Source organism: Carassius auratus, linkage group LG44F (assembly GCF_003368295.1).
Source record: "Carassius auratus strain Wakin linkage group LG44F, ASM336829v1, whole genome shotgun sequence".
NCBI classification, from domain to species: domain Eukaryota; kingdom Metazoa; phylum Chordata; class Actinopteri; order Cypriniformes; family Cyprinidae; genus Carassius; species Carassius auratus.
In genome coordinates, this window is record NC_039298.1 from 2361077 (window position 1) to 2382258 (window position 21182).

Sequence of the window (21182 nt, forward strand, 5' to 3'; positions counted from 1 at the left end):
ACATGAAAGTGTACTCTCTTTAACAGTTTTTAATTGAATTAGTAATAATTTGAAATTACAGTTTTTTTAATATATAAATACATGCTTAAGATTTTAAATATGCTACATATTAGATGTGCTTTTTTTTCTCTACAAGGGATAATGCAAACATATAAGGAAAAGTTTGTTGCAAGAATAGCTATTTTTAATGACCACAAAAGGTCAGTTTATGAGCGGGAACTAAAAAGTAAATGTGACTGCTCTTTGCAAGCCATTTTACCTTCATAATTTAACATACGTCCCAGTAAAACGGGATATTCCCCAAGAAAAAGTGTAGGGTGGGCTTTGTTTGGATTGTGGGAAAGGTGGTCGTTATTGAATGCAGCCAGAATAAATGTGAGTATGATTAGAAATGTTCCTATATATCTGACGGAAAAGAGAAACTCATATGATAAAAAAATATGAATAAAAACTGTTACTTGAGAAAAAAACATGCACCAAATGACTAACGTGTGTTAAGCAAGCAAAAAAGGACAATTTTGATTACACATTGACTTTAAGCACCAACAGTATTACTAATATGTGCGAGTTACTGAAGAAATGCTTCGAAACAGACATGAAATAGATTTTAAATGCAAAAATGCTGGAGAGAGAGAGTTCCCAACCCCCCTCTGCTGCCTGTCTACGTTCAACCAGCAACACTCACAGTTCTGCTGATACAGTCAACGGCTGACCCCCCCTCCTCCACACACACACACAGAAACGCATTCAAACACTCACTAACTAACACACACATGCATTCACGCACGCACACACACACACACGCATGCACACACACACAAACACACACACACTCACTAACACACACACACACACACAAACAAACGCATTCACACACTCACTAACTAACACACACATGCATGCATGCACACACACACACACACGCACGCATGCACACACACTCACTAACACACTCATGCATGCATGCACACACACACACACACACACACACACAAACGCATGCACACACACTCACTAACACACACATGCATGCATGCACACACACACACACGCACACACAAACAAACACACAAACACTAACACACGCAAACAGACACACACACACACAAACACACACCCATGCACACACTAACACACATATGCATGCACACACACGCACACACGCATGGACACACACTCATGCATGCACACACATGCTTGCACACACACACACACGCATGCACACACACTGACTAACACACTCATGCATGCACACACACACACACACTGACTAACACACTCATGCATGCACACACACGCACAGGTATGCATACATGCTCACTAACACATGCATACACACAATAACAAACACGCACACACACACATATGTGCACTATCATTGTAGGGACCCTCCAAAGGCGTAATGGTTTTTATACTGTACAAACTGTATTTTCTATTGCTCTACACCTAAGCCTACCCCTTACAGGAAACTTTATGCATGTTTACAGTCTCAAAAAAAAAAAAACTCATTCTGTATTTTTTAAAGCCTTTATACCATCGGGTCCTCAATTTAGAGCCCCCATGAGCTGGTGTGTATTCAGATTGAAGTCCCCACCAGTATAGAAAAACCTGTACACACACACACACACACATGCACGGTTATCACATGCTTTTTGACTCTATTTTACTGTACAACAGTAAAAAGCAGTTTGTGAGCAGCACTGACTCAGGTCAGGATACCTGGCGCCGTCCACAGGCGCAGGCTCTGCATCGTAGTGAGAAGACTTTGCTGTGCATGCGCTGTGTTCACTCGATCAGCACCCATCCCCCACAGAGAGAGAGAGAGAGAGAGGCAGTGTGGGGGAAAGAGCATGGCTGTTTCTATTTGGTTATTTACTTTGAGCTGTCTCTAAGCTCTCCTCTATCTCTTTACCAAACCAAATACACGCTGCGCTGTTGAATTTGGGGTTGGATTTGGTGTGCATGCCAGATTTGATTGCTGCGGCCTACGCAGTGTTTTTTTTCTCTCTCTTTCTCTCTTGCTTGTGCTGCATTTCACTTTTTTTCATTTTCACTTCCTGCTCTCGGTCCATCCCCCATCCTCTTTCCCTTTCCATCCCTCCCTCCCTCCCTCCCTCGCTCTCTGAACACATGCGCACATACACATCAGCACACAGGCTGTAATTTCATGCTGTCCTCTGCACAGATCAAACATAACGCTGCTGCAATAAACCCTCTCATTTGCTGTCTGAAATATGCATGAACACACTTGGGCCTAAACACTTGATTATATTGTGTTTATGTAGCAATGCTGTGCTGTGCATGTGATAGTTCTGCACTATGATGGAATGAGAATAGTTCAGGTGTTATTTGTTGTATTATTGTTTTATTTTCTTTTATTAGTGGTGTTAGCAAAACCTTATGTTTTACCTTCAACTACTTTGTTGTGTCTGAACTTAATATACGGAGATAAATGTATGATTTCCATGAAAAGTGTAAATACACACTGTTATTCCTTGTGGGGTGGTTATTGTTAGCTAAGGTGAAAACGTTTACAAATTATTTTTTCAACTGAAATAAAATCAAATATAATAATTAGGCGAACAATTCAAGCCTAAAAAACCTAAGTTAGAAATGTGACCTTAGCAAACTAACTAAGGAAAAGGTGTGTAATTTGTATTAAAATAGTACTAAAAAAACTTATTTTATTTAAAACCTTTTTTATAAATATAAATTAAAGCTAAATACAATATTAAAAAAACAAAAGCTAATAAAAATGACAAAACAGCACAACAAAATTACTGAAAATATGTATTTTTTGTTAATTGAAATAAAACTGAAATAATATAAAATATAAACATTTAGATGAAAAATGTTGCCTTGGCAAATAATTAAAATAAAATAAGTTGAAAGTTATAAAATTAATAAACTCAAATAAATATAAATATTATATATTATTATAAATTGCATAAATATTTAAATATAATAAAAAATTTACAAAGCTAATAAAAATGACAAAGAAATTTAAAAATTAAACTGAATATAATAAAATTTAAATGAAAACTAAAAATATAAAAATAAATGATAATTCAAAATATGAACAAATAGTTTATAAAACATTAAAGTAACATCATGTATCCCAACAGCACAACATGGTTTTAACCAATAGCGTCAGTTTGGGGCGGGATTATCTTCTTGTCTGACCAATGGCTGGCAGGAGCTGTGTTCATGAAACCTGTTTGAAAACAGTCATTAGTTTTGATCTTTATTTCGGTTTGACATCGCTACAGTGGCACAGAAATGACACATTTTCCCTGATGACATAAGATGTGTCCCAAATTGTGTACTAATGCACTATTCTATGATATTCTGTCGTGTAAATAGTGCAAACAGTGTATTCACAATAAAAATTCCAGAAAGAAAAAGGGCACTAAAACAATAAAAGGGCACTTAAATAACTGAAAAATGAAGAGTGGAGTGTTGGACACTTCATGCACACAACTGTCACAGCTTTAATTACGTAGAGAAGTGGGAGGGGTTATCAGACTCAGATTATTAAAGACAAAATAACCTCATATAAACCATACACTACAGTATAGTGCATCAGTACATCTGGGACGCATCTATATTTTCACTTGGCAGCTGATAAACGGGTGAATAAATGCCGGGTTAGACTATAAGAGGGACTGATGCATAGCTACAGAACAGTTTCATCACTACATGGAGGTGAGCCGGCACCCATTCACCTAGTTACCACACTTACAGCAACCTAGCAACACACCTTGAACCCCATAGCAACCACACTGGCATCTGCATAATGTCCTGCTGGAAACCACCCCACATCACCCTTGCATTGTAGAAGTGAGCTTTGCATGTCCACCGTTTCTTGAGAAAAATGTATTTTGGATTTTTTTAATTGCATTTGCAACAACGCATTTTTTTTTTTAAGAGATCCTGACAAAATACTGTAGATTTAATTAGGAAATATACTATGATCCATATTTCATGGATTATTTCACAGTAAAAGCCGAGGCTCACGTGTGTGTTTCTGTGCTCGTTCCACGAACTGGAACCCAAAGTGTGTCGAAGTGCTCCGCTCCGGATCCGCGCTCCGCGCCGCGTTTCACACGTGACCGCGCGTTTCAGTAAGATGGCTGAGTCTCGCGGAGCCTCGTGCTGGTTTGATCGGTTTCTCTCTCGCGCTCTCGGTCTGTAAGAGGCCCCCCCTCCTCTACACACACACACACACACACACACGGGTGTTGGTTAAAATAATTCCCGGGACCTTTATTTATATTCTCCAGGAAACTTTTCACACTCGAGTCGCGTTCGGGAGAGAAGACCGAGCTCGGTCTGAAAGTGGAAGGAATGCTCCGGGACACGGGCACGTCTTTATAAGCGCGCTGTGTTTATATTCAGAGAGAGAGAGAGATCATGGCCGCTCAGGTCGCCCCTCTCAACACCAGCCCGCCCGCAGAGCTCAAGAAGCCGGAGCGGGAGCCGCAGGACGAGCCGCTGCTCGGAGACAGCAGGCAGGAGAGCACCGACGGAGGATCCCCGGGACACCGGGAGCTGCAGGACGGGGCCGATGTAGCGAACGCTGCTGGGGGAGGAGGAGCAGGCGACCCTGACATGAAGAACGGTAACGGGAACCCGTCCAGGGTGAACAATAACAACAGCCAGAATGATTCCGACGGGAGTAACCACCCCGGTATGACTTCACAACACCCGGCCGCCTTCCCTCCGCCTCCGTACGGCTACAACCAGCACTACAACCGGCCCGCTTTTCATCAACATGGCGGACAACAAAGCCCTGGCATGGCCGGGCCGGCGGGGATGGACCAATACCCGCCCAATTCACACGAGCACGGCTACCAGAACCACTTCAACAACTACAGCGCCTTCCCGAACCGGACTCCGTACCAACAGGGCCAGGGCTACGGCGTGAACTCCCCGCGGAACAGCCAGCCGCCTTCATCCGGGGGACCGCCGGGCAAGCAGCCGCCGCCGGGAGGAACTACCGTTACACCGATGTCTGCCGCCGCTTCCTACAACAACAACCAGCGGTTCAACATGGGCACCCCTCAGCCCACGTCCACCCCGACCCTGAACCAGCTCCTGACCTCCCCGAGCTCCACGAGGAGCTACCAGAGTTACCCCACGGGCGAGTTCAGCGGCCCGGAGGCGGCGGCCAAGGGACCGGGCGACACGGGGCAGTACGGCGGGGCTCATCCGGCCTGGCCACAAAGAAGCCATCACCCGTCTCCCATGAGCCCGGGAAACACCGGACAAGCCCTCAACAGGACCCAGGTAAAGTTTGCTTACTCGAGCTGCGCGCGCGCGCGAGAGAGAAACAGGGAGAGAGAGAGAGAGAGAGAGAGTCTGCCATTGTTTCTCAGTCTGCTCTAAAATGGCTGCCTGTGTTTTTCCATCCTACACGGTCTATATAAGCATCTTTCACGGGTCGTGGCGGGCTGTGTCCGGTGCTGGTCGTGCGAGCTCGTGTCCCGAGCTCGTGCACGAGTATTCATGTGGAAACACAGAAGTAACGTTCATTCGAGGCGAAACCCGCAGCACAAATGATGAGAAGTCACGGGCTCTGTTTATTCCGTAATGCTGCCTCTAAAATAGTTTATTCCCACCCTCGCCCAGTCTAACGTGACCAAAATAACTCCAAAACATCTCTCCAGGCCGAGTATGTCACCGTGCGGGGGTTAAAAGCGACGCCTCGGTGTGATTCGGGTGTGTTTTGACGGGTTTGGGGCTCGCTCGTGCGCGTGTAAACAGACTGGGTGATGCGAGGAAGTGCAGCGGGCTGCTTTGCTTTGGGATTTGAATTATGGAGGTAAAATCCTTCTGTCAAAGGCAGGAGACAGTTGGTCTTGGGTTGACACGCGAGCTCTCTTCTGATTGGCTGCCTCTTCTCCTGCGCCTGGCCATTTATAATTGCATCTAATGCAGCAGAGAGCCGAGGACGAGCTGCTCCACTTACACTCGCTGTGTGCACGGGCGCTCTTTAAATGATTGAATTCGTGCAATATGAAGATTAATAACACAGTTATGTTAAACGGAGTTTTTTTTTTTTTGCGATAAAAACCATGCAAATTTGCACATCACGTGTATTTAGTTTATGCTGCATTTCATAAACAAAGGAGCATACATGCACACGTCTGTTTTGATTTGAACCATTACAATGATTAAGGAAATGTAAGGTTTTATTTCAAATGTGCAATTGAAATAATGTAGTGCATGCAATGTTATGTTTGTAGCAATGCGTCTTATTTTTTTAATTTAGCAAATTTAATTGCACATCTTATTCTGTTTAGTTGAAATGCAGCTTTGCTTTGAAAAAGCGTGTAATGTAGACATTTTAGTGATGCACTTTTTGTGTGTGTGTGTGTGCTTTATGTTGATACACAGTTAATGTGGAACTGCTGCACTAAAGAGATTTTTCTGTTTGTGAGATCTTAATATTTGTGGTCTTAAAGGAATAGTTAAAAAATAAGAATTTCCTGATTATTTACACACTTTAATCTATAGTTCTTTCTTTATTCAGCTGAAGAGAAATTAATGTTTTGGAGACAAATGTTTGAGGATTTTTAATTTTTCAGTGCGAGTGAATGGGGCTCACCGTAGACTGTTTTCAATAGTACAAAATAGCAAAAAACAGATAACTTTTACACAAACTTGTCAACAGCATGCCAGTTCTTTCTGCATGTGTCACGCGTAATATTTTCAACGTTGTTGTGAATTAAACCAGACTGGACCAAGGTGAGCATTTTTAGTTTGTAGGTGAAAAGAAACAGATTTTTTCTCAAAATTGCGGATTGATTCACTAAAGAAAATCCTTATTTGTTTTCGTTTGAATAAAAAAAGATCTACATTTTGCATGGTCTTGGGGAGTGTAAATAATCATGACATTATTTTTTGGGTGAACTATCTCTTTAATTATGAATCTTGATTACCTGTCTCATGAATCTCTTGATGTAGCATCAAAACTTTTTGTTTACGTGACTTATGTTTTCTGTTATGCACATTGTCTTACTTTGCATGGCCTGAAATGGTCAACAATAGCGGCGTATTAATATGAGAGATTAGTATTAAGAAGAAAAGTGACTAATCATGTCATAATTTGGGGATGTTTTCTGTATGTCGTCTGTATCCAGGTTTTTGTAGCGTTTAAATTTAGGGTTTTAACTCACTAGATGTATTAGGTTGGAGGATCACTACTATATGCATTGTCTCACAGCACTGGTCCGGGTGATCTTGAAAGTCGCCTGTGTGTGTGTGTTTACAAGCAGTGTAGGCGTTAGCCAAGAGTCACTACTGTTTAAATACCATCCTGTATCATCAGCAGTAATATTCAGTCTTCTGTTAACTTCTGTTCATACGTGCTTGTGCAGGCTAAAGTGACGTTCCCATTATTTTTATTTTATTTTTTTTAAGTATCGCATCAGAAACGATTGAAACGCAAAATAAAAAATCCCATAGTTTTCAAAAAAGTTTTTTTACGCTTGCTTGAAGTGGTTTTTGACTTGTGCGAAAAAGAGTTAATGCGAATAATGGGATATGGAAACCCATTTTGCTAATTAATTCCTCCACGCGCATCAAAAGTCATGTGACTTTGTGCGATGGGACGCCATAACCTGACTAACTGGCGGACCGATCAACATCTGAAATGTTGTTTTGGTCATTTTTAAATGCCTGACCAAAGTCTGTCATCAAAGTATTTCTGTATAATTGCCTCCCAAAACTGTCTGATGCCTCCAAAAGCAATAACAACATTTATTGTTTCGTCGCGAGTAATTTATTATATATGAAAAATACTATGTTCCTTGGCTTCTTCTACTTTTCTTAGTGATAATTAGTGCCAGTTTATCAGGAAGTGACGATTTGGTTTTCTTTGACTCGTTGGATGAAAACAGTGATTATTCGCAAATGTTTTATGTTCCAATTTTGCGCAGAAGTTAAGTTCACAACTTTAAATGGAAACCCGGCTGTTGTCTTGTTTTGATGCACATAACGGGTGATTTAGTTGTAGATGTGACTCCTGGATGTTGATGCACAGAAATCTGTAAGTGTATAAAGTGGTGACTGTGTTGAAATCTGACCTGCTGTGTGGATCTGGTTATAGGTTTGTACAGATGACTGTATTTATCCGTTCAATCCAGGATAGTGCAAAGATTTGTGTATTTGAAGTTCTCATTTGTGGTCAAGCCGTAAGCAAGAGAAATGTGTGGCGTTGAAGGTTTTGAGACCACAGATTTGCATGAATGATGTAATGGACGGTTTGAAGGTGATGATGGTGTGTAATTTTCAAAGCAGCAAGCTTTGTCTATATCTATGTTAATTTTTAAGCGGGCCTGTTTTGTGTACAAATGGCAGAACTGTTACTTATGAGTGCCAAAGTGAAGCCATTGTTAAAAAGTTGTTTGAAATTGTGGTTTGAAGATATTTCTATTACTTTCTTCACTAAAATGTAATACTAATTTTAACTCTTACACACCAATATCATTCATTCATTCTAGGGGCTGCACGATTATGACAAATCATAATTGTCGACTATTCCCATGAAATTGTAATTGGGTATATTATTTAGGATTATCACAATTTACATTTGAATGATGTTTATAACATTGTTTGAAGCAACTGCACAAATATTGTTATATGAAAATAAACAAGCTGAAAACACGAACTGAAAAACTAGTATTAAGCCTCAAATGTCAAATACACGTCCGATTGGTTTCTTCTTTAAATGATAGTTAAAATATGAATGGTATTCTAATGTTATACTAAAACTAAAATTAAAATAATGGGAAAAACCCTTAAAATAACATGTAGAGAGAGAAAAAACATATCTTAAGTGCGCAGAATAACATAATACTATTAATTGCCACTTTGAACGATTATGTAATTGTGGCATCTGTTATTGTAATCGCAATTAGAAATTTGATTTGTTATGCAGCCCTAATTCACACTCTCTCACTCACTCACGGATTCATTGATTCATCATTCATTCATTCATTGACTCCCTCACTGATTCATTGATTCATCATTCATTCATTCACTCATTCATTAACTCACTAACTCACTGATTCATTGATTCATTCATTAACTCACTCACTCACTGATTCATTGATTCATTCATTAACTCACTCACTCACTGATTCATTGATTCATTCATTAACTCACTCACTTACTGATTCATTGATTCATTCATTAACTCACTCACTTACTGATTCATTGATTCATTCATTCACTAACTCACTTACTGATTCATTGATTCATTCATTCACTAACTCACTTACTGATTCATTGATTCATTCATTAACTCACTCACTCACTGATTCATTCATTAACTCACTCACTTACTGATTCATTGATTCATTCATTAACTCACTCACTCACTGATTCATTGATTCATTCATTAACTCACTCACTTACTGATTCATTGATTCATTCATTAACTCACTCACTTACTGATTCATTGATTCATTCATTCACTAACTCACTTACTGATTCATTGATTCATTCATTAACTCACTCACTTACTGATTCATTCATTAACTCACTCACTTACTGATTCATTGATTCATTCATTAACTCACTCACTTACTGATTCATTGATTCATTCATTCACTAACTCACTCACTGATTTAATTAATGTGGATCGTTGATCATGAGTTTGGAATGTATTCATTGAAATAATTCTAGAACTTTCGTTATGGAATTTCATAGATTAATTGGTGGTATTAGCATGGAACGCCAAGATTCTTTAAAAGATACCATTGTTTTACAGTCTGTTTGAATGTTACTGGGATGCCCTTTGACCTGATCTGAGACCAGTGTTTCTGACCCAGACCCAGAGCAGTGAGTTGCTGTTTGAGAGGGAGAATCCTATCCCAGCATCCTCGAGTGAAGGGCACAGTCTCAGTCGCCTGCAGGGTAATGAGTGAACTGTTGCTGCCACAGCACACTGTGTGCACTGCTGAGTAATGAATCTCCACATGCTGCCTCACTCTCTCTGTGTGTGTGTGTGTGTGTCACAGATACTTAGGGAAACAGAGCCGGGAGGGAGGTGTTTTTGTGAATGATCCTTTGCTGCCTGCCGGTGACAGCTGTGCACTTGTGAGTGTGTGTGTGTGTGAGAGTGCGCTCATGTTAGCGGATGCTGGGAGAAGCTCATGCTGCATGCACCACCGGCCATCCGTCCATCTCTTCAGGAGCGTTTAGGTTGAGCAGACTGCACAAATTGCTCTCACTTTAGACACGCAAAAGCACTTTCTAGTCATGCCTCTTTCTTCACTTTTCACCTGTGCTCCAGATAAATCAGACCGTGCTGGTGGTCGGAAAGTCCGTTCTTTTGAGGTAAATAAAGCAATAGTATGTGCTTTCAAAATGCACTGTTCACTGGATTGCCTGAATGACTAGTTGATTAGTCGGGAAGCCTAATAATTAAGCTGGCTTTGAGTTCACTCGACCCTGATGGGATGCATTTTGAGTTTTTCTGAGCAAATGCTACTTCTGGTTCTGGAGGAACCTGACACTTCAAGTTTTGGGTGTCTTCTCTGAGTCCAAGTCTGGACTGGTACCTTTAATGATCTGTGTAGAGTTGTTCAAGCCATTTGTCAAGGTGTTTTTTTTTTCTTCTTTCTTAAAATGGAACATTAAAGAGTCTTAACTAAGACTTTGTAACTTAGTTTTGTTGCATCATTGGTTCTTAAGACAGAACTTGTTTACTAGGATGTAAAGTCATATATTTAGATAGTGATGTTTGCCTTCAATGATGCAGTAGCAGCCTTCAAGTTGCTGAAATTCAGTGAATCTCATCCTGTTAATGTTAAGTCTAAATATAATGATAAAATTACATTGTATGAATTTCATGCAGTCAAAACTGTATAGTGTTTTATTTTTACATTCGATTATTCCATTTCTTAAGGCATGTTAAACCTAAGGCTGTCTACTTGGAAAAGTAGCTCAAAGCATTAAACTAGAATCAAATCTATGCATAAAATATAAATTTGATTCAAAATCAGAATTGATTTTCAGTTGAATCACGACCTCAAGAGTCCTTATGAATCCAATTTTCAGGTAATAATAGATTCCCATCCCAACTTTAATGTCATTTATTCACATGATCTTTTTTGGGTGTAATGTCAACATGAGGCGTTTTTGATTGACTGAAGACTTTCAGATTAAACATGAGCTACTATCTGATCTACTATTTCATTCCACTATTTCTCCATAATTTAGTTTGTACATGATTTCTTTAAACTATGTTTTAATAGTGCATCGCTCAAATATTTAGTGTATATATGTATATCAAAAGTGTACTGCCATTTGTGCCAAAAATAGGTGTAGATTTAACTTGTGCACTGCTAGTGCAACTGGCCCCAGATTATCAAAGTTTGTGTTAAAGGAGATATCCAAAATGTGGCATTTGTGGTCCTTTGTGGACTGAAAGCGCTGGTCTTTCCGCTACAGCACAGCACACGGTGAGCATACTAATTACTGCGCTGCCAGAGAAAATATTACACTCCTCAAAGAAGACTGTGCTGGTGAGAAACTACATCCTTTCAAGTGACAGTGCATTTGACATCAATATTCTGCTGACACACTGACTTATTTCTATCTAAATATAAATATGTGTGCTTCAGTTACACAAATGGGAGTATATTAAATATCTTCAAAAGCATTAACTATTTTCAAATGCATTATTTTTTTCCCATCTTTCAAAAACAAAGTCCTGTTACAGTGTCTATTAATGTGCATCAGAAAATGTCTTGTTGCCACCATTGCTTCTGCCTAAATGTGTAATCTCAATGCTTTTTAAGCACCTGAAATGCTTTTGTAAAACTTTGAACTTATTTATTGTAAAGCAATATAAATATATATCTTATTTTTTTTATTTGGTTTGTCCAGTCCATTATTGTATACTGTCTAGTGCTGAGTGCATGCAAATTCACATGCATCTCTTCTGGTTTCATTCATTGGTTGATATGTTTCTTTTCTCCTTCCCTTCCTCAGGGTTGGAAGTTCTGCATGTTCGCACGACGAGGAATAGTCTCAGACGTCCAGCTAGTTGTTTGAAATTCAGTGCTAATCATTAGCTGTAGCATGCGGTTGACGATGAGGTGTTCCCTTTCTCCTCTGTGATTGGGGAAATGTCACATTCAAGCCGTTCCACAGGGCTGTTTGGAAATGTATTTTCTTTTGACATTTACTTTTAAAATGTGTCAGATTAGCATAGTAATTTCCTTCTTCAAACGTATGGTCCCGGAGTCTGCGGGCTTCATTTACATGATACATGTATGTGTGTGTTGTGTGGAGAACGCCATTAACATTTTACTGCCTACTGGAGTCAGACACAAATCACACTAAAGCACAACTGAAGAATCGGTGGGGACGGTGGCTTCAGACCCTCGTTTGCTCGTCTGCTGGATCAAAACGCATACAAAACACTTACTGCTATACGTCTAACCGTCCTCGTGTATCGCTCGAGATGCTTTACCTGTCAGGGAATGTTATTATTATACTCTAGCTTCCAGTGTGAACGATCAGACGTTTTGTCTCGTTGTTGGAAATCACACTAACTAATCTTTTGGTTCTGGTTGTTATATCTTACTATTGCTTCTCTGAAGGGTGTAAATCAGAAAGTGAAGGTGATCTTGAGTTGTTTGTGGAGTTGGAGTCGATCCGTTCATATAAACGCTGGCCTGAAGATTTGCATGCCTGCAATCCAACGGTATCTGAGAATCATGCAAAGCACCGCAGCCGCTAAAACCAACCTTTTGTTGGTGTTGCCGTCCGTTCTGTCATTGTAACATGAAGGATCTGTCCGTGTGGAGTTTGAAATGTTTGGTGATGTGCCTTGTTTTTTTTTTCAGGCCAACATTATTTATGTGAGGGCTAGGGGTGTATCGGTATGCAAAAATCACGGTTCGGTACGTACCTCGGTTTTAAAGTCACGGTTCGGTTCATTTTCGGTACAGTAAGGGAAAAATGCAAACGTTAAAATGCAGGTTGTTTATTACTATACACTTTTTTTTATACTTTTGAATAAAAAAAATAAAATAAAAAAAAAAAAATAAAAAAAAAAAAATATATATATATATATATATATATATATATATATATATATATATATATATAAAAAATAAGAAATAAAATACTGCTGCAAAGTTCTCCACTAAATAAAATACTCTCAGTCTCAAACCAATATCATATAATAAAATATAATGAAAAATATAAATAAATAAATATGATTACAGTGCAGCATTACCAATCCCAGCTTATAGGCCTGCTTCACCAGAACCGTGTCGTGCCTGCTACTGTAGGTGACCGGGAGACCACCGACAGACCAGTCTCTTGTCTTCATCACAACAATATCTATACTTCATGTTGAGCATAAATATAAAGCCTACTGATAAAGGACACCGTCAACAGTATTGACGACAAAATAGACTATGTTTGAGAGGTGCAATATTTGAAAATCGATAATTATTAAGTTATTGTTTAAATTACATTTATATCTGAATGTCAACCTATAGACTTTCAAACATCAAAGTGTCATGAATTAATATGTATTTGTGTACAAAATGACATGTATACATATTTCCCTATTATATTTTGCCTGGAAACGCTTCCAACACACTTGCGTGTCGCGTGAAAATAGGTGTCCGTTCTATTTCTAGCATGCACGCGTCTGAAATGCGCGTCTCACGTAGGCAATCTGCAGGCTCTAACCTGTTAACATGGTAGCCGAATTAAAAATGGACACGCCACGCAGCTGAGACGCTTGCGCCATGCATCCAGTGTGTCGCCAGCCTTAAAATCAGCTGCAGGGCGTGATTTGCGCTGAACGCGGAGACTTCCGCCACTTAATATGTTCGTTTGGAAACACGAAAATGTACTTACGATCCGCGCACAAAATATTGCATTCCGTCATTCGGTACACACGTGCATCGTACCGAGGGCCCTGTACCGAAACGGTCCGGTACGAATACACGTACCGTTACACCCCTAGTGAGGGCTACCTTGTTTATGGTTTTGTTAATTTATGATTCTCTCTTATATGACAATAGAAATCTTCTTGAAGGCAATCACCAAGTTAAAATGGTAAAATGTTTGTCCAGTCATGTTCCTCGGCCCGAGGGCTACGATAGGCTGACCTGTCTACCTGTCAGCTTATGTATTTTCATCAGCACGTTCTGCTACACTATATTGCAGACTGAGTGAGAATGGAAGCCGTTGTTATTGTGATATAATGTTCTTTGTACTGTAATGTTTTCTCAGCGGTAAATGAGACATGAGGTAATCTGACAACATTGCGTTCAAGCCTTCACCAAAGTTTCTCCTGGTGTCGCTGGTCAGCCTCTGCTCCGCCTGAGCGTGGTCATGTGATCTGGAGGAGGCGTGGCTTCGGAGAGTGATTTGCAGGGAGGGTGGGATCCTATGCTTTCAAAGCTAGCTTGTTATTGCTAGCCTCTCTGAAATCACCTACCCTACCTTTAAGTCCTGTAACTCATGGTTGAGTGATATGGATTTAAAAAATAAATGAAATATGGCTGATGGCTGTATTTTTGGATGATTATATTAGTGCTGTCAAAATAAAAGTTTCAGCTTCCCGTCCAAAGAGGAAAAGAATGATTGGCTGATGCTGCTGCTTTAAAAAAATGACAAATTTCAGCCAATATATCGGTTGGCCACTACATTTAAAAGCTTTAAGCACAATGCATTGGCTAGCCTATGTGTACAGACCAATATTCCAAAATATCGGACAATAAATCATCCTTGTTTATATTCAGTGTATATATATCCGTCTCTGTGAGCCACTACCTGTAATAGCATTGCTTTCTAGAGTCTCTTCCTGTAATGGTTTGCTGACGGCATCTCTGACTCGCAGCTGTCACCACAAAGCCCTGATGCTAACCGCCTTCTCCTGATGTTTTTGGCTGACTGGCAAAAACAAGGTGCTCTCCAGAAATATGCCATCATCTCTGGTTTCGTTTTCTAAAGGAATGCATGTTGGGACCGCTTTTGATTGACGTGGACTGAGTGCAGCTGGAAACGCATGCTGTGTCTCCATATTCTCCCGCATCACTTTGTTTATTCCTGCATTGTTTATCATAATATTTTAATTTATTATCATAGCCATAAACATACTGGTTTGTTGCACTAATAACAGGGTTCGTACAAGGTGATTAAAGTGCTTGAAGTACTTGAATTTGACTTTTTGAAATTTAAGTCCTGGAAAACCCTTGAAAACAGTCATATTAATGACGAGGTAATTGAAAAGTGCTTGAATTATTTAAAGGCAATATTTATGAATTTACAAAGCAATTTTGAAGTGTATATTTTTTTTCTATAAAACAAAATTAACACTCAAAATTAACGCCTCAGCCCATCCCCCTCCTTCTACCCGCCTTATACGTTAACTCGCTCGTTCTGACATCACTTACCTTGAGCACATTTATGAAATGGTAAAGAGTAAGACGAAGAAATGCCGGGGAACATGACATGACTTTCATGTTCTAATACTTAGAGTTGCCACAGTCATTGAATAATTTAATGTGCTGTACCTTATTTGTACCATCTTGTTTAATTTTTATTCATCTATTTTCCTTTTTTAGAATTTAAAGTAAATAAAGTATATGTTTGATAAGTGAGACCTCTGATTGTAGTCCTTGAAAATCCCCAAAATTGTGCTTGAAAAGTCCTGGAAAGTCCTGGAATTTCATTATACAGTATCTGTACGAACCCTGTAATAAGTTACCATTTATTGCACTTTATTATTATTCAAGTTGGCGGATAATGAGTCAAAATTCTCATGTTGTCATTGCAGAAAAGGTGTATTTTGGCAATTCAGTTTTGAGTTTGAGCTGTGCATTTTATAAAATGAGTTATCGGTTTGAGTCTTCTGATTTTAACGTTTTATTTTGCACACGCACAACATCCCCCAAACAAAAATTCAAATGAAGTCAAGTAACTTTCATTTATAAAGTGTTTATTAAGGCCCATTCTCACCATTCTCGGGGTTGATCAGGACATTTAGAGGAGCTTCAGGGCTGAATGTGTCTGAAGTCGTCCCATTACGTGAGTCGATGACTGTAGAAGTCACTAGATTTCCTCTTTCCTACATCGCCACTGCTGGTCGTTTCCTCAGTTTATAGCTTTGATATTCCTCGAGCCGGTGAGGTTGATATAAATGAGAATTGAGGAAGCGAGTCCTTTACTCACCCAATGAAGAGTATTTGCGGTTGTTGGGAAGATGAGACTTTTCTAAGTGCGGATCTCGTTTGGGGTCGCGCTCCCATTGTAGAGGAAACCACTGCTACTGACTTGTGTTTGTGATGCCTGACCTCAAACGTTCTGCACATGAAATACTGCATGTCTGTACACGTTCAGTGCTGACGCTCCTGGCTAAACCTGCACACGAGTGTGTGTGTGTGTGTGTGTGTGTGTGTGTTTTGGCACAGCAGTAGTCCGAGCGTTTGTCCGTGTGGAGGATTAAATTAGCAGCAGTTGTTTATCGTCCATACTCAATCCATCTGTCTGGCTCAGTAGAGCAGGCGCTATCATACTTCAGTCCAACACACACACACACACACACACACACACACACCCTTCCCGCTTCCCCTGCAGACAGTGAGACGTCCCACCCGCTGTAACCTCCTCTGCCAAGAGCGCTTGGCTTTCCTCTATGCAGATTAGCCATGTGCTAATTGCAGTTATTTATTTTTTTCCCTCCTTTTTTGGAGAGGGAGTGAGCGAGGAAGGATGGATGAGCGATTGATTGGTGGAGGAGGAGGAGGGGTTGAGAGAGCGCAGCCAAAGAGCATGAGTTTCTCTGAGCCTTAACATTTAATCCAGCCGTGTCGAATCACTCCAGAGATTCACGGATCTTGATGATAATATTTGAATCAATGTGTTTACACAGAATCACAACAAACTGCATTCACTGCTGCCACTTATGACCAATTTAATCCATCCCTGCTGAATATGAGTAATAAATTCTTTAAGAAAAAAAAACTGACCCTAAACTTTTGAATGTAATGACATTGATAATGTTGCAAAATATTAAAATATGTATTTAAATTACATTTTAATTATAAATTCACATTTCAAATAAATGTGAATTTTCTATTAGGTTAACGAATACTGAAAGAAAAAGTATCATGGGTTTCCAAAAACAAAAATACAAAGCACGCAACTTTTGTTCTTCATTGGTGATGATAGAAAATGTTTCTTGAGGATATTACCGGTATACTGAATTCTGGAGGATCACGTGACACTGAAGACTGGAGGAATGATCACAGGAATAATTATTATAATTAGGAACATTGTTAATGTTTTTACTGCATTTTAATTTAAATAAATGCACGCTGGGTCTCAGAGTAAAAAAAATAATAATAAAAAAATACTACTATCCCATGTGCATTTTATCCCCAAAGAAAGTTTTGTTTAATCTAATTGTAATAACCTCCTCTTCCTTTTTTTTTTTTTGTAATTTTAGATCAGATTTTTGCCTGGTGTCTTCTATTCGAACGTTGAACTATTCCCACCCTGCATGTATTTCTTCTTAATCATCCCGTGTCAAATAGCCGCTGTTTCAAATCGATTTCTTGTTCCTGCAAGGTCTTGTTTTCAGGAAAATCCTGCGACTGGCTCATTGTTATTGTTGTTATTAACTAGTATCATTCATTAAAAAGTGAAATGGGAAGCTCGGGTCCTCGGCGAGTAAGACTGTGGCGGGAAATCCTTGGATTCCCCTCAGGGATCAATAAAGTACGTCTGTCTGTTTAAACACGAGAGACGGCGAGATATGCTGCTGCCTATCTTTGACCTTGCCCGAGGATGAATTAAAAGCACTTCATTTCTTCACAACTGTCGTTCTCTTCGTCCCACCCTCATTCCCACACTTCAGGAGTTGAGGGTAATTCATCTACATAATACTGTGTGAAGGCAACCTCAGCGGTTTTCAGACTGGATGCGGGAACGTGCCGACAACTGCATGTTTACCACAGTCTCGAGCAGAAGGAGGAATTAGACGTCCATTGGCCTGCCGTCTTGATTTGTGGGCCGTTTCCTCATAGCGACAAAAAAATGAATGAAGGAATAGTTTTCACTAGACATGCAGCAGCATTATATCTTACTCATTCTAACCATGTAAAATCCCAAGACTGTAAATGGAGATGGCAACTTGAGGTCAGAGGTTTGCTCAGGTCTTTGTTCAAGAATAACTCTCCTTCATCTTCCATTACGCTTTCGGTCAAAGGCTTCACTGATCTCAGCTGTAACCTCGTCTGGACGGCTTTATCACTGCATGTAGATGAGATAAAACACCTTCCGTTCTTCTACATGTGAACACTGCTGTGTTTAGGACCTTATAAAATCAGTTTCATTTTTTTCCCTACGTTCCATTTAAAAAAAAAAAAAAAAAAAAAAAAAAAAAAAAAAATTCAAATTCCATTTTTTTTCTTTTACATTTTTCTAGATTCCATTTTTTTCCCATTTTAAACACAAAACTTATTAGTTAACAGCAGTTTATATATATATATATATATATATATATATATATATATATATATATATAAAAAAACAACGTAGTGCCCATTATTAACATTAATGTAACTGATGTTTTAATCAAATGAAAATAACACTTTTATTTTTTATTTTTATTTTTTGCAAGCAAAGTGCTATGCAACAGGTTTTCTATTTAAATGAAAACGTGAAATAATTTTTTTTGCTTAAAAATAAAGTTTTACATTTAATTTTAGTAGCAGCAGTACTAGTACTATGACTTAGGTTCTACCGTACAATAGTAGTATATTTGTCAATTTCTTCAAGTTAACCCACTCTTTTGTTTTGCCAGATTGCCGTCAAGAGATTTGTTGTGAGTATATGTGACGGTAGTTTTTCTCCTGTTTCATATAAAAATAGTTTTTTTTTGTTTAATATTTACAGACACTGGTCAATATTGCAATTCGATTTGACTACTGACCTACTTTTATTCATTCATAAATTGGGAAATTCCGTATAGAACAGAAAATTCCTTTCAGATCGTGGAAATCATAGGGCCCTGTGTGGTGTCAAAAATAAACTCTTAAAGCTGTCTCTGTGCTGGATTTGTGAGCTACAGAACTATATTTCTTTCATCAACTGAGCTTTCCACACTAGAAGCATTGGTCTAAAAATCACATGTTGTTTCTTCCTCATACCTCATTAGAGCCTCATTACAGCTGCTGGGACCATTTCAATTCCTAAACTTTCTACATTACATTTAGGAGTAGCTGATCAGTGGTGACTGTCAAGGTGAAATGTACAGTAAAAAATCATGCAGACATGTGTTCAAACAAACAGTAAACACTGTTAACAGCAATAAGAGCAGAAACCAAGAGTAATGCGCTCCACTCTTTCAGTGTAGACAGTTTTGCTGATTTATAATGTGAACAATGTGGTTTGTTCTTTCCGTTAACTTTCTATTTATTGAGTCTCATAAAACAACTTCAGAATCAGAACGCTTGAAAGCGAGGCCTGTTTTTTTTACAAATGGAGAAACGATGGGCAGTTCATCGGCGAAGTTTCTGTCACTGTCATCTTGGTGTAATTCCCACGCTCCTTCTTGCAGTCCCAAAGACTTTATTCTGATCTCTCTCTCTCTCTCTCTCTCTCTCTCCTGAGCGCTGATGTTCGGGTCACACTCCAGTCACCGTACATGCGTGTTTCCTCTTGTCTGTTTTCAAAGGGAAGTTGACTGTTCATCTAGCTCCAGTAGCGCTGCTTTCATTCTCTCACTCATTCACTGACAGTTTCCTCTTTTGAAGCACACAGATCTGTTTTTGATTTGGGCTGGTGTGGCTTTGCTGTGCTCTGATTAATACGCTCTTATATGGCATTGGGATTGTTTTCCATCTCTCTCTTGATATTGATCACCATTGACTTCATCTTAACCAGATAGGCCTAAGTGAATGCTTTCAGAGGATGAATGACTCAAATGCTTGGCGTTCAGTCGACTCAGTGAAACATACCACAGTAATTTCTCCTCTTGTGTGGCACTCGCTGATTTTGTACCGTGCCGCTGAATTATTAGTGCTTACTGTCGTTCTCTTTGTCTCTTTCAGCCTCCAGGCCCCATGGACCAGGTGGGGAAAATTCGAGGGCAGCACTATGGTGGTGGAAACCCCTACTCTCAGCAGCAGGGGCCTCCCCCTGGCTCCCAACAGGGTCCTCCTTTCCCAGGACAGGGTTACGGGCCCGCGGGACCCCAGAGGTATCCTATGGGCATGCAGGGCCGCACTCCCGGAAGCATGAGCGGAATACAGTACGGACAACAGGTCAGTCCAGCGCATTCATGTTTTTGTTTTTTGGATGGCCACTTAAGGTGGTTTTCAGTGTGTGTTTTTTTTAATGTACTTTTCTTCTGCTCAAGTCTGCATTTATATGAACAAAAATGCACTAGAGTGATAGTGTTAAACTATTCAAAGTTAAAATAATGGTTTTCTATTAGGGTTGTGTCGATAGACGATAGTATCTTGTATCGACGATAGTCAGAGATATCGAAGATAGCAGATGTCTGTTGTTAGTTTAGACTATATTAAGCTCATTCTCATATTAATGTATTAAATTATAATAATAATTATTATAATTTTTATTGGGCGGCCTATTATAATTCGGCTATCAAACTGCCCAGCTATTTCACTTCAGCACTGCATTTCACGCATGCACGCACGCACGCGTACATCGTCTGCAGATATAAAGTATTTCATTGCACTTTAACAAGTATCTGAAAGGCCTATATATGTTTTTTTTATTTTTTTATTTTTTTTTTAAACAAGCCCTCACTAACTGAGTTTAATTTCACAATTATGTCAGAACGCTTCTTGTTTTTGTGGCGGTGCGTCAAGCTCATCAAGGAGCGATGTTTGACTGATGCATCAGTTCAATTCAACTTTACTACCAATATATTAACTTACCTGTTTTTAATACTTTATATATAACGTATTCGTTTATGTCCAATATTAGGGTTAAACTGTTGAACTTGATGAAATCTACGATTGATTTTCCCCATTGACTGATTTTGCAGAACATTTAGACTGATAACTTCTGTGCGCAGATGCAGCAGATTTGTCACAGGACGCGCGATATCACAGTTGCGTGCGACTATATAAGAACTAGCTGTTTTAAATACAGTATTTTTATAT

The 21182-nt window shown here is 39.3% G+C and overlaps 1 protein-coding gene across 3 annotated transcripts in view; it reads left to right on the plus strand.

Annotated features, from left to right (window-relative positions):
- The first annotated feature begins 4038 nt into the window (after positions 1-4038).
- LOC113068315 (AT-rich interactive domain-containing protein 1A-like) overlaps positions 4039-21182 on the plus strand; it is a 57029-nt gene continuing 39885 nt past the window's right edge. For 2 of the 3 annotated variants that reach the window (XM_026241018.1, XM_026241019.1), the window contains exons 1-2: positions 4414-5289; positions 20103-20315. In XM_026241018.1, the coding sequence (XP_026096803.1) occupies positions 4414-5289; positions 20103-20315 (1089 nt within the window). Of the gene's footprint in view, positions 5290-20102; positions 20316-21182 lie in introns of all 3 variants that reach the window. The other variant, XM_026241020.1, reaches the window with a different exon arrangement.